The sequence below is a fragment of the Leucopleurus acutus genome (assembly GCF_964270905.1).
Source record: "Leucopleurus acutus genome assembly, chromosome: 8".
Taxonomy (NCBI): Eukaryota; Metazoa; Chordata; class Mammalia; order Artiodactyla; family Delphinidae; genus Leucopleurus; species Leucopleurus acutus.
In genome coordinates, this window is record NC_139151.1 from 8710235 (window position 1) to 8725366 (window position 15132).

General features: G+C 40.4%; 1 protein-coding gene across 1 annotated transcript in view; it reads left to right on the forward strand.

Moving 5' to 3' along the window:
* The window catches only part of CDON (cell adhesion associated, oncogene regulated), a gene marked incomplete at its 3' end in the record, with an annotated part of 56960 nt that overhangs the window by 11819 nt on the left and 30009 nt on the right, over positions 1-15132 (forward strand). Inside the window, exons 7-12 of the mRNA XM_082845682.1 lie at positions 580-933; positions 5151-5440; positions 7044-7218; positions 9331-9459; positions 12835-13038; positions 14601-14782. Of these exons, the coding sequence (XP_082701808.1) occupies positions 580-933; positions 5151-5440; positions 7044-7218; positions 9331-9459; positions 12835-13038; positions 14601-14782 (1334 nt within the window). The remainder of the gene's footprint in view (positions 1-579; positions 934-5150; positions 5441-7043; positions 7219-9330; positions 9460-12834; positions 13039-14600; positions 14783-15132) is intronic.

A 15132-nucleotide genomic window follows, 5' to 3' on the forward strand; every position in this document is an offset into this window, starting at 1 on the left:
TTTCTCCCAGGATTTTTGGGATCAGATTTTTGCGCCCTGGAATTGACTGTCTTTTTGAAGGACTATTATTTAGTTTTATACTTCTTTACACCTTTTTCATGTTAAAGTCTGAGGTTTTGGCCTCACGTGTTCTGGATTTACAGTGGTCAGATGCGCTGAGGATGCAAACTGGAAAACTCTCTGTGGATTCCTTTATATACATTCCTTTCTTTCTGAAGGACAGGCAACCTATGTGGGGAATGTCTAGGAGCCCACACGATGAAAAATTCTACTTTTGATTGACTGCTTTACTTGGTGAAAGTTGAGAAGCAAACTAACAAGGAAGGAGATATCTTTGTTCTAATCGTGACTATGATCATTACTACTTGCTAACGACATTGCAAGCACTGTTACTTCAGTGAATGCACATGTTCACCACACTGTTCTGCATGTAAAACACTGTTTAGAAACACATACATAAAAGATGTTTCTAAGACAGCTACTTGCGCACGACACAACATTTACGTAATAGGATGAAATTATTTTGCATTGTAGATACTATAATGTTCTTAATTTATGTGAATTACTTTTTTTTAACAGACAGTGGACTCAAGCCTGTTATAATTACGGCACCAGCAAGTGCAGAGGTGGCCTCTGGAGGCTCCGTGACTTTCTCGTGCAATGCCACCGGGGTGCCGGTTCCAGCCATTCGTTGGTACGACAGGCATGGACTGATAACCAGCCATTTGTCTCAAGTTCTTAGATCTAAATCCCGAAAACCACACTTATCAAGACCTGGGGGTTCTGACCTGGAGCCTGTGTACTTCATCATGTCCCAGGCTGGCTCAAGCTCTCTGTATATTCAGGCTGTTACTCGGGAACACGCTGGGAAGTATACCTGCGAAGCTGCAAACGCACACGGCACCACACGGTCGGAAGCCGTCCTCGCTGTTGGTGAGTTGTCATTAGTATCTTTTCCCAGGTGAACGGTTTCCTTTGACAGTAGGGGATAAAGCGATTGGAAGTAGATTTCAATGAGTCTAGCAACCTCTAAATATATATGTATTTACCAACAATAGTGAAATGTAGAATTGCATTTTTTGGTATTTGGCCTTATGCGAACCAGATGAACTTTGGTCTCCACTTCTGGTGGGTTTGTTAAGCTTGTAGTTGTTCTATAGGACACTTTCATTTGGGAGCAAGCCCAAGGTATGACCTCTTTGGGGCATTAATACTTTTGGTTTTCTAAGCTGCAAATATTGTTGCAAATATTTTCAGGTGGGCCCTTAGTAAGGATAGTATTCAGTCTAAAGAGTTGGCTTTTATTGGGAATGTTGAGTCCTGTGTACTGTCAAACAACACCCATCTGTATATTTGCCTCAACCATATTCAAAGTTATTGTTATAATAGGGTGTATAATATAATATTTTTTTTTTTTTTTTTTTTTTGTGGTACGCGGGCCTCTCACTGTTGTGGCCTCTCCCATTGCAGAGCACAGGCTCCGGATGCGCAGGCCCAGCGGCCATGGCTCACGGGCCCAGCCGCTCCACGGCATGTGGGATCTTCCCGGACCGGGGCAAGAACCCGTGTCCCCTGCATCAGCAGGCGGACTCTCAACCACTGTGCCACCAGGGAAGCCCTAATATTCTTTATATTTTACTGATTTTGGGTGAAAATGACTTAATTTGGAGTACTGGTATATAGAATATCAGTATTATTCAAATTAATTCAAATTTGACTTAATCCACATCCAAATCTTATATCAGGGGGCATTGGTGAGGGTGCCCCACTCATAGGGCTGGTGTGAGGATTCAAGGAGTCTGTACCTGTAAAGTGCTTAGAATGATGTCTGGAAGTAGAATGCCTTCAATAAATACTACGTATTAAGTTACAATTATTACTATCTAATTATTATTAAATTATAATTATCCCTTCTGGTAGTGTTTAGGGAAGAAGAAATAGTTACTGATACTAGTAGACCTTAATAATCCTTAAATAAAGAAGGTAGTTAAGTGTTGCATAAATTTATACATGCATATGGATGTGTATATGTATGTGTATGTGTGTGTGTTTATATATCTGTTCTGCTAAGCAAACATAGGAGTGGCTCTGCTCAATGTTGTTATAGCCGTAAGACAGCTGTCATGCAGGCACTGCTTGGGTATCACTTGGCTGAAATGATTTTCTTTTAAATTTTTTATTTTTTAAAATTTATTTATTTATTTGGCTGTGTCGGGTCTTAGTTGCGGCCTGCGGGATCTTTCGTTGTGGCATGCGGGCTCTTCTTTGCCGCATGTAGGCTGCTCTCTATTTGTGGTATGCAGGCTCCAGAATGCGTGGGCTCAGCAGGTGTGGCGCGCAGGCTCAGGTGCCCCGCGCCACGTGGGATCTTAGTTCCCCAAACAGGGATCGAACCTGCGGCGTCCCCTGCATTGGAGGGCAGATTCTTAACCACTGGACCCCCCTGAATTGATTATTTTATGTAAATAAAGGGTAAAGGGAGCCATAGACATCACAGTCATAGCTGATGGAACTAGGTAAGTATCTAGTTGTCTAACTGCCTCACTTTATTTATTTATTTTTCAAATTTTATTTATTTATTATTTATTTATTTGGCTGTGTTGGGTCTTCGTTTCCGTGCGAGGGCTTTCTCTAGTTGCGGCAAGCGGGGACCACTCTTCATTGCGGTGCGCGGCCTTTCACTGTCGCAGCCTCTCTTGTTGCGGGGCACAGGCTCCAGACGCGCAGGCTCAGTAGTTGTGGCTCACGGGCTTAGTTGCTCCGTGGCATGTGGGATCTTCCCCTTCCCAGGGCTCGAACCCATGTCCCCTGCATTGGCAGACAGATTCTCAAACACTGCGCCACCAGGGAAGGCCCTCACTTTAAATATGAGAAATCTGAAGACCTTAGAAGATACATAACTTGTTTAGATTCGATCTTTCTAGATCTTTAAGATCCCCCTACTCCCAGGATTTTATGTCTTGATAAATACCATTTTTTATGTATAGTAACCCCATGAGCTACATCCTACCTGAGTGGTCCTTCGTTGCTTCTTTTACGTGCTCTATAGTAATTACTGAAGTCTAGCTGAGTCTATTAAAGCTCAGAACAGCACATAACAACCCACTTCTTCCCATGGGAATCTGAGCTTATTATTAAATTCTAGCATGCTGGCAGCCTTTACTTTATTTGTTATGAAGTGGGGGGTAAGCAAGATGACTCTCTCCCCCACCTTTTTTTCTTTCCAGAGACCTTGGGTTTTTGAGGTCCTGGATGTACAAATATTTGTAGAGTGAGTTGTAACTTTTCAAAACTATAATGGGAGTTGGCCTGGGGTCCTAAATAGTTTAGGGTGGGGTTGCTGGTTTGAGTGGTCACAGTGGGAACAACTTTGGCAGATCTGCTTCCGTTCCCTGTTGAACTGGTTTCAACTCAGAGTCATTAATTCATAGACATTACCATAGTTATAGTACTTAGAAAGCCAGAGTTTTATCAATCTGTTTTCCAGTTCAAAAAACATTCTACCTTAAAAAATGCTAGATGTCTCTCCTGACCATTTCACAGAGTTATTTTGAAGATAACTTGAGATCATGTATGTGAAGAACCTTTGGAAAGTACTGTGAAGGCCTTATGAATTGTATCTAGTATCTGTGAGTGCTCAAATTCTGTTATCCGGAATAGTAGAAGAAAATTAATTGAATCCCCTTTTTGATAAAAGTTATGGAAAAGTCTCATTGCAGCCTGAACACAAGTGGAATTTTGATACTTCTGCAGTAGACACAGGCTGTAGCATAACATTTTTTCTCACGCCTCTGTATAAACTGAGGCGTGTGGTAGTCAAACTCTCCTACAGCCAAATACCACTTCCCGGTGGTGACCTGCCCAGAGGATCCATGAAACACTAATGGTAAAAAGGTCCTTGTCCACTGCCCTAAGCCACAGCTAATTGCCTCTACTTGCTAGAGTCCATCTCTTCATTAACAGGCTCTCCACCACACCCTTCACATCCAGCCCACATTCTGACTCACTAGATAAACACGACTGTTCCAGGAGCAGTATTTGGAAGCTGTGTCAGTGACCTTAATTAGTTTTCTTCTCTATTATTTTCCCACTAGCTTCTTGTTTTCTTTGACGGAGGACGCTTCTGGGACACCTTTTCTCTCTTTTAAACAAACAGAGAACCAGAGAACCGACCTGCCACTGTTAGTCCTGTTTTTTGGTCGGTTCTCTGTGAAACTGCAGTAGCTCTCCTAATACACTCCCACCTTTCACCAGGAATCCGACTTCATTGTGGAAAAGAAACTCTGCCGTTGTTTCCTCAGCTCCCTTCCTCCACAAAAGTAGGAGACTTTTCATTGCCAGTATTAATAGTGCTTTAGAGGAACTAGGCTGTCAACCCTCGGGTTTTATTGTGCTGGAAGTTTGTTTTCATAAATTGCTCTCTCCTCACCATACGTGCTCACCCACGTCCCCTCCCTCTCCCTCTCTCCCTCTCTCCCCCTCTCCCCCTCTCCCTCCCCCCCCATCACCCCTCTCCACGGCTAGCTTGGGCATCTATCTGTATGTGGCAGCACTATAGTAGGGGTGCCAGGCCTTCTTAAAGCTTAAGCCTGGAAGAGGGCAGCCTCTCTTGGGCCTGGCGTCGGTTAAAACGAGTCACAGGGCAGCTGGGATTCAGCGTGGGAGGGGACTGCTCAAGGGTGTGAATATTGAGATATCTTTGGAGACTAGCTACCCAGTAGGTAATAGCCTGACTCTTGACATTTTCTTTACTATTTATTTTACTTTTTTCCCAAGGGAATGCATTACTCATTGTGTTTCGTTTACCAACTAGAGTTAAAGTTGTTCTCCAACTTAAAATCTTCTGAGGTTACACTAGCAAATTGCTGTTGTAAGAGGGAATGCTGGTGTCGAGCAAGGAAGAATGGCGTCCTTTCAGCTACTAAACTCCTGCATCATAGAACTGATTTTTCAGACAATTAATTTGCTCCTTCATGAATAAGAGATGGCTACTGGAGATTAGATGTTTCCATGAATCATAAATTGAAATGTTACCTACTTTAACTTCTAGGGCTCAAACCGTGCTGACAGTGTGTTAGATCACTGTATGAGAGACCCTGAAATAATGGATTTCTTCTACCTCCTCTTTTTCTTTCTCCCTTTCTCTGCAGTTCCTTTTGAAACAAATACAAAAGCAGAACTAGTCACACCTTCTGATCCCACTCAGAATGATAAAAGTGATGGTTCAGAAACTGGACTATTGAGCTCATTTCCATTGAAGGAACATTCCAGTGCTACAGAATCATCATCAGAGAAAAATGCTAGTGGTACCTCTGTCCCCGATGCCCCCATCATTCTGAGCCCCCCACAGACGCACACACCAGATACGTACAACCTGGTCTGGAGGGCGGGGAAGGATGGCGGGCTGCCCATCAATGCCTATTTTGTGAAGTATCGAAAGGTAATGTCTTCTCATTTATCATCTTTCCCTTCCCACACCTTCACATCCTGTGTATAACACATGCTTATTATCTTTCACATTTGTGGAGTGGCAGGAAACAGGAGTGTCCCAGAATGATGAGTTTGGGAGAGAAATGCCAGCAATCATGCTGGATTTACCAGTCTTATAAAAGCAGTAAGAATGAAGTACAAATAATTTCCCCTCAAATTGGGATTCTAAAAACCCAGTAGCTTCTAGACATTTTTAATCAAATATTTTAACCCCTTGGGTATAAAGTTCTATAAACCAATTTTTAAAAAGTCCTTCCCTCTCTGAGATGGCAGAATGCAGTTTATTTAGTAAAAAAGCAGTTTCTTATTAGAAACAACTGTTTGAACAAAGTTGTCCCTTATAATCTCTGACAAATGTTTTCATTTCAAGTTCTCTTCTTAATTGTATTATAACCTTACATTGTTTGGTCATTTATTATGATGAACCTTGATTGTCTCAGTTGATTTTTCAGATGATGTTTTTCATCCACAGTCTTCTATTAAAGCAAAACGAAAAACAATCTCCCCTCTTTGTTTAATGAGACTGTAAATGAAATGGGAGGAGATGCACTCACATTTAAAATAATTTTCTATGTTCAAGACATTTTGGTATCCATCATTTAACAGTAATATTTTTTCTTTAGGTATTTTTTTATTGAAGTATAGTTGATTTACAATGTTGTGTTAATTACTGCTGTACAGCAAAGTGATTCAGTTATACCTATAGATACATCCTTTTTTTCATATTCTTTTCCATTACGGCTTATCACAGGATATTGGATATAGTTCCCTGTGCTATGCAGTAGGACCTTGTTGTTTATCCATCCTGTATATAAAAGCTTACATCTGCTAACCCCAGCCTCCCACTCCATCCCTCCCCTTATAGTAATATTTTTAATATCTGGAAAAATTAACATGGTGATATTTGAGAGTTTATTCACCGTTTGTAACCTGATGGTTCTAGATGCGGATAGTTTCACTTGTATTCTTATCCACGTGAAACTTCCCATGTAATGTTGCCTCTTGGTTCCATTAATCAAGACCCAACGGATTGGATCTCTTTCTGTTTCCTCGAGCTCACATTGAACAGTGTCAAGAGATGAAGCAAGACTGTTGGAAATATATAATGAATAATTATATAATTTATACACATATAGACATACATAATATATATTTTGATTTATCATATATCATGCATAATATATACTATCATTAATACATGTTATTGTATACTTATTTAATTCTCCCATTAGCCCAGTAAGAAAGGAGCATTGTTTCCATTATAAGAAAAGGAAACAAACTGGGTGATCAAACAACTTGCTTGAGGCCGTAAGTTAGTGGCAGCTAATGGAGCAGGAATCTTTTCACAGTGAGAATCCCTAAGTTCTTGCTATAGGGCTCCTTCTATTTCTTAATGTGGAGAGGTGTTACATCTCTTTCACTTTTGATAGTGTATTACTTCCCAAAATTCATCTGGAATTGAATGATTTCTAGTTTTTATCCAGTTGGAATGGAAGATTCTTCTGCCCTGTATCTCGTTTTTTTAAAAAAATGCCTTATTTTCCCTTGAGTAGCTGGAAGGTGGTGTTGGCGTGGTGGGAAGATGGCACACAGTTCGAGTCCCAGGAAGTGAAAATGAGCTCCATTTAACGGAACTGGAGCCGTCGAGTCTCTACGAAGTTTTGATGGTGGCAAGGAGTGCAGCAGGTGAAGGACAGCCTGCCATGCTCACCTTCCGAACCAGCAAAGGTGAATATAATCTTCCTTAAGTGGAAGGAGTTGGCTGTCTTGATGTCACTTTAATAATAAGTGTCTTTTGGGGTAGTAGAGATTCTTGTTTATAGAGCTACTAAATAAACCTTTTATAGTAACTTTCGAAGCCACGTTTGGATGGTTGTATTCTTCTATTCCATCCAGTATTTCACAGATATTTTTGAGGGCTTGTTATAGGTAAGACAGTAGGGTAGGTGATGCAGGGAAGATGAAGATGATCAAGACAAGATCCATCCTAATGGAGCTTCTGCTTTGTTAAGAAAGGTAACATATATGCATAAATACCAACTCAAGGCAAAATTTCAGTTCAGCTAATATTTACTGAATGGCTTCTCTGTGCCAGGCAATAAACAAAATAGACAATACTCCTTTGCCCTCATGGAGCTTCCATTCTAGTTGGGAGAGATACGTTATAAGAACATTAGTAGGTGGTGAGTGTTAACAAGAGAAATAAATTAAGGGATGGGTATAGTCTAGGAAGTGTATGAGATAGCAGTTGTCACAATTTGAGCAGGTGGCCAGAGAACTCCTCAATGAGTAGTTGACAGCAGAGCAGAACTTAAAGGAGGTGCGTGAAAACCATGTGGGTATCTAGGGCAAGAACATCCCAGTAGAGAGGATAGCATGTGCAAAGGCCCTGGGGTGGGTGTACTTGGTGTGCCCTAGGAACACAGAGGGGCCATAGTGATGGGAGTAAAGTACATGGGGAGGGGAGAACGCTCAGGGAATTGGCAGAGTGGCCAAAGCACTAAGTACGTTGTCCACCCTGCAAGGACACTGACTTTGAACCTGAGTGAGCCAGAAGCTTTGGAGGGATTTGAGCAGAGTTGTGACACAATCTGTTGTGTGTTTCAATGGGACACACTGGCTGTAGGGTAAGGATAGACTGGAGGAGGGCAAGGGAATAGGGAGCGAAACCAGATCTGACAAGGACTAGGAAAGACTTACAGAGAAGATGCCAGAGGGTAGTCTTTCTGTGGGGTAGCTTGTGAGGGTAGCTTGATTGAAAAGATGCCATTGCAGGTTGGCCATAAATGAACAAAAAGACTTCAGTGAGCAGAGATGGGAACTGGAGAGAGGAGTATTCTTAGGGTGGCACAGTATTAAAAAGGAGTTCTGATGATTGAGAAGAAATTGTCTACTGGCTTTTGAAAAAGATCCTTTCGGACTTCCCTGCTGGTGCAGTGGTTAAGAATCCACCTGCCAATGCAGGAGACACAGGTTCAAGCCCTGGTCCGGGAAGATCCCACATGCTGCGGAGCAACTAAGCCTGTGCGCCACAACTGCTGAGCTCGTGTGCCACAACTACTGAAGCCCGCGCACCTAGAGCCTGTGCTGCACAACAAGAGAAGCCACTACACACCACAACAAAGAGTAGCCCCCACTCGCCGCAACTAGAGAAAGCCCGCGCCCAGCAACAAAGACCCAGTGGAGCCAAAAAAAAATTAATTAATTAATTAAAACCAAAAAAAAGAAAAAGAAAAAGACCCTTTCATCTAATTAGTGAGTCTGGCCTGAAAAATAATGAGTATTTCTTATTTGAAATGTATTTTGAGTTAACTTCCGTAATTAGTCCTTAGTTGTTTATAAAGTCTGACCTACAAATACGGAATAGTAAGCATGTATTTCAGTTTTAAAACAATCACCCAATTTCACTTTTTGCCTCTTGAAATTTTAAAACCTAACATGACAGCTTTCTCGTGAAGAAGCTTAACAGAAGCTCTTAAATAATGAATTTATGTGTCAGAATTAAGAAATATGTACAGTAAAAAGAAAAATGAGTGAATAGTTTGAAAACCTTCACTCTAGTCATTTGGCTTTTTCACTTGTGTCATTTTCTCTATGTGTAAATTAAAGCTAGCCTGGTGAAGAAAGACACATTTTAGTTATAGGTACTACAAAAAGCCAAAGTAATTTTTAAGTTATTTCCTCATATTAGCTAAGTAATTACAATGTAGGTTTTAATTTTAGACACTGTAACGATAAGTTTATATATTTATATCTATATGCCAGGTGAGTTTCATAGTATCTTTTCTTATTTATACATAGATGCTTATATTATATTACATTATTATTATATCTTTCTAGAGAAAACAACATCATCCAAAAACACTCAGGTCTCCTCTCCACCTGTCGGCATCCCTAAGCGCCCTGTTGTTTCAGAGGCTGCAGACAACTTTGGAGTGATACTCACAGATCCTTCCAGGCACAGTGGAGGTAAAGAGAAGACCCTTCATTTATTCATTTTGCTTGTTTTCAGATGTAACTGACCTGTTTCAGATTATTTGGGGGTGGAGTGGCACAGGGTGTTTGTTTACTCTTCAGATTATATACTACCATACAGCTCTTTTAAGTTCTATTTCAACCATTTTTTAAATGTCCTATATTCAGATCTTGGTAACCCAGTACAATGGTTTGTATTTAAACTCAAACTCAAAATGTTATGGTACTAAGTTTTTATAACTCACAAAAGGAATTTTTCTGTCTCCTCTTGGCAAGGAAACCAAATTTACATTTGAACTCTGAACATCTGACTTTTAAAAAAAAAATGATTTGTCAAAATGTATGATGGTACCTAGAGTAAGATTTAGTTTTTTTAATTGAATGGACTACATGGCATACTCAGCATTATTGTTATATCTTACGGTTTTTAGATGCCATAGCAGTAGAATTTTCAAAAGACTTCTTTTTAGTACTTAATCACACATGAATTCTACTGTTACAACGTAATGTGCTTTTCGTGATCTAGGGAAGGCGTAACATTTTATTGCTGAGCTCTAAGCATTTTCAAGCTTCTCTTCCCTATTTTTATAGTCTTCCATGCATTGGTTTCAGACAAAAGCAAGCCACAACATTTGAACACCCCTCTGGAGCACCTCTGCATCTTCAATATCATGAGCTGCTTTTTCTTGAGTCCTTTTACTTCTGAGGAACCTTTCCGCTTCCTTAAGCAGATATAGGAGTGTCAACTTCATAGGTATAAAACTGACATCGGAAGAACAAAAACCTTATGACTTAACACATTGTACTAAATGCTGGAGCAGCAGAAATAAAATAAGTCTTGCCCTTGGAGAAGTTTACAGGATAGTGGATGTTACAGACAATTAAACCAATACCAATATAGTAGGGAAGACAGACAAATTAACCCATAACAGTGATTTCGATTCCACCCTTGTTGTTGTGAGGTCAAAAGAGAAATATCTAAATCACTCACTTGCTATGAAGGAGGCCCAGTGGTGATGAGAGGCGTCCTGATCTAGGCCTCAAAGATAAGAATGTTACCGCTGGATGAAGAAATAGGAGAAGGAGTTCTAGGCAGAGACCCCTCCTTGTGCAGAGACAGATGAATGACATGTTCTATTTCATTTAGAGATTCAGAGATCTTATTGAGCGTGACTGGTTGCTGTGTGAAGTGATGCTACAGTGGGGAGGTGGGTGGGTGCCGTATATGATGTACTTAAAAATTTAGTCTTTCCCCAGAAGCTATAAAGAAGCCTGAAGGATTTTAGAGACGGGACAGGAGGAGTGGCAACAGGTGAGGCTTAGAAATAAAGATAGTGGCCGTGTGAGTGGAGAAGGGGGACACAGGTGAGAGATAAAGGGAGTTGAATCTACACTGAATGAGAGGAAGAAATATGGTGCCTTGGGCTTGGGCAACTTGGACCGTTTACCAAGATAGGGAATAAGAATCTTTAGGTGAAGATGGTGGATTCTGGTCTGGAAATCATGAGTTTGGAGTTATCCAAGCAGAGATAACCATAAAGAAGTGATTTATTTAATCTTCACAACCTCCCTGTGAGGAAGGTAGCGTAACTATTTTACAAATGAGGACACTGAGACTCTCAAGGAGGTTATGCAGCTTGCCTAAGGTCATCCAGAAAGGTCATCGTCATGCACCATCCAGAAAGTGGTGGAACTGCTGTTCACAGTCAGATATTTGAACACCAAGAGGAGTATTCTTTCTTCTGTCTCCTAACAGTCACACACTATTGCTTTTAGGTATTGATGATATTCTCCTCAGTAGAGATTTTCCCCTAATAACTTTCTTTTTCTGTTTGGTCTGTGGTATTCTTTGATGAGTTTTAACCTCACGTGAATCAACGTAGGAAGTTGTTTGGTTATCTGGTATTAAAAAAAAAGAGATTCACTAACACTTCTATTCATTCTGTTTCCATTGCTTTCTAACTTGAAAGGAATACAGTAAGTATCATGCCAAGTTGCCTGCTTTGAATATCTTCCTCTTTTTATCCATTAAGCAGTTTATTTTTAAAATGCCATAGTTTTCTCCATGCAGGTACCATATACAAACATTATTTTGTTCTTGTGTATTGGTAGTCAGATTGAAGAGGTGTTGAGACAGAGGGTTGTTGCTTGAGGCCAGGCCCAGGCTGGACAGAGACAGGGCTCCCTGAGTAATTCGCCAGAGTGATGTAACCATGGCCCAGAGTTGGTCCTCCTTGTTTTAGCTCTAGAAACTTGATTGTTAGCATGCCAAAGGACAGTTGGTCTCTTCAGAACCAGCTCACTCTTACAAAATTCACAGGTGATTAATATAAACTGAAATGGGCAGTTTAATGTCACTGTCATACAGACCAGATTGTTTCTATCTGCATCCTTTCCTTTAGGAACCAAATGGGAAGCCCCTTATAACCACAAGATTGCTTGGTCAACAAGAAGGGTTAGGTACACGGTTTAAATGACTGATGAACTCACTGCTGAGGTTTCCACCGGCCACAGAACTGAAACCTTCCCATTTGGGGGCTAGGACATACCCTCCCCTCGGCAGTGCTAACCGAAAACCGCCAGACATTAGCTCTCTGACCCCCTTTTCCTACAAGGTCATGTGCGTGATCACGTGGATTACCAGTTTCCTGATAGCACTTGTCTCTTTCCTTAACTGCGCATCCTGCCTTCCTGCTTTCTCTCCTCCCATTTTTATTAGTATTGATATTATTGGTTAAGTTTTATCCCTATTTACTGCTTGCAGTCTGTTTTTTGGAGTAGCATTCCCACGAAAGTAATAGCTACATTACTGATCATGGATAGGCTACCATAGCAATAGCTGATATAATAATCTATAAACATTGCTGAATATGTTTTCTGTAGCTTGGAGGGGTAAAGAAAAACATTTAAGTCACACATCATTTTGAAAATTTGCCGTAAATTTTAACCACAATCAGACTTGAAGCACCAAGTAATAATGACGTCTTCACTGTTTTAGCCAGGAATCCAAGATAGCATGGTCATAATGATCATACTCATTAACTTTCAGTGTTTCAGAGCTAATTATCAAATTTATAAATTTTTGGGCTTCCCTGGTGGTGCAGTGGGAGAGGCCCGCGTGCCGCAAAAAAAAAAAAAAATTAATAAATTATTTCACTCTTCCTTCCTTCTGTGCTGTACTTGGAGATTTCATTGCCCATTAGCTTTTAACAGAGGACTGGAGGGTAGTCATAATACTGTTAACTCTGGAGAGAAGTTTGGTGAAGAGCCATTAAGACAATGGTGTTTGGGATTTATCCCTTGCAGTCCATTTGAGTCATTCTTGTCTCTGCTGCCGCGGGTTATTGAAATGAATGTTTCCATTTCCAGTCCCAGAGGCACCTGATCGGCCCACTATCTCCACTGCATCAGAGACGTCCGTCTATGTCACTTGGATTCCTCGGGCAAATGGGGGGTCTCCAATCACTGCCTTCAAGGTCGAATATAAACGGATGCGGACTAGCGATTGGCTGGTGGCAGCTGAAGACATTCCTCCTTCCAAACTCTCTGTGGAAGTGCGTAGTTTAGAGCCAGGTAGTGATATGCAAACATTTTCTTTTAAACTATCAGTGCTGACTTTAGATGCAAATTCTTAATAATCTCATATTCTTCTAATTGTTAAAGTAATACGAGCTTATTGTATAAAAATTTGAAAATAAAAAATAAAAAGAGAATAGTCACCTGAAACCCACCCATCCAGAGATAACCATTGTTTATATTTTCTTGTATTTCTTTCTAGTCTTTTTTCCTTTCTAATACAAACCAGGATCGTGCCATAAATATTATCTTGTGACCCCTTTCCTCTATATTATATCATATGCATTTTCCAATATCATTAACAATTCTTTAGAAACTCAATTTTTAATAACTGTGTATCTACCAAGTAAGTACACCATGATTTTCTTAACCATTCATCATTTCTGGGCTTTAGATTATTTCTAACTGCGGATAAATAGAAACAGTGTTGTGGTGACATCTTTGTGTGTGTGTGTGTGTGTGTGTGTGTCTGTTTTGCTGTGAATGAATATTTTAAGAGAAAAATTGCTTATTTGACTAAAATCGATCTGATGATGCATCTGAGCATGGTTAGACCCATTGCTTTATTTGAAGCAATGAAGACGAGACGACACTAACACCTCTTTGTTCTGTAAGTTTTGTTTCAGCAGCAGGGGATTCCCCCAGCCTCCCCAGTTTATGAAAGAAATTAAACTGTAAAAGAGAAAAGCAGTAATCACAAGGCAACTTTCTTTACTTTTATTTGTTTGGGTTTCATGACCATTTTTGTTGATGGACTTTTAAATGTACTTTAGTAGCAAATACCTGTGTTTGTCTAAACAGGCAACATGAGGAGCCCAGGAACATGTAGGTACAGTTGGGAGAAGATGGCAGTTTTAAATATGGGCAAAGCTAAGGAACATTTTACAGACAGAAAAGACTGTCTTCAGATGCCCAGGGGTTATTTTTGAGCTTTTAGGCAACTTGCTTTAGGAGTCTAATTTATTCTTTAGATTCAGATTTTCAGAAACTCACAATCCTTAGAGGTTTTTTTAAGTTCTTAATATCTAATCCAAACAGATACCTTCTGTTGTAGCTTAAATCTGCTCCCCTTATCCTATTATTAGCGGGAGCAGAGTGACATCTGCTATCACCCACACAGTGCCTCTTCACAAACGTATTCACCGTATTAAACTTCGCTTCAGTTGTTTCTTTCAAAGGGAAAAGAACCTAGTTTTGAGCACAGATACACCAGCTAGTCCTGTATTTGATGGGTATGACTTTAGAACAGGATGTTGAAAGAGTAACGTGCTCTTTCCCATTTTCTCCCTGCCCCGTTCCATGACGGACATCATCCGTCTCTCCCAGTGACTCCCAATAAGGTCTTGTAATCTTGAACACGCTCAGTGAACACATGCAATACCAGTGAATAGGAGTTGGCAACTGTGTTGAAATCTATTCACCATCTAGGCTTTCGAGGATGTTGTTGTTATCGTAGAGAGATACTTAAGCACAATTGTCGTATTTTGAATATTGTCCTTTCAGATGTCTTATTATAGCTTTTAAAACATTATTGTTTTCTTCCCCCCCACCCCCAAAAGGTTCAACATACAAATTTAGGGTCATTGCTGTCAACCATTATGGTGAGAGTTTTCGGAGTTCGGCCTCTCGTCCTTATCAGGTGGCTGGGTTCCCCAATCGTTTTTCTAACCGTCCAATAACTGGACCTCACATCGCATACACAGAAGCCGTCAGTGATACCCAGATCATGCTCAAGTGGACGGTAAGTAAAACATCTTCTCTAATGAGAAGAGTTTCTGATTTGGCCATGTTAATTTAGTATCTTGTGACACAATACTGTGAACGGCAAATTTTTGAACTTTCAAGTGAGGGGAAATTGAAGGGCACAGACAGTTGTGTAAGAGCACATGTTATAAGAGGGGCAGGTTTAAAAATAAAATGACTGTCTCCTCAGGTCTCATCCAAGTGTTAACTTAATCGCCGTTTCATGTTTTATTCCTTTGGAACCCAATGTACTTTTATGTCTTTGAACCTGGTGAGATATATTGCTTTATTTTTGTTTAGCCCTGCAGCAAGCTAAAATGCTCTTAATACCTCTGAATACCTTTAAAT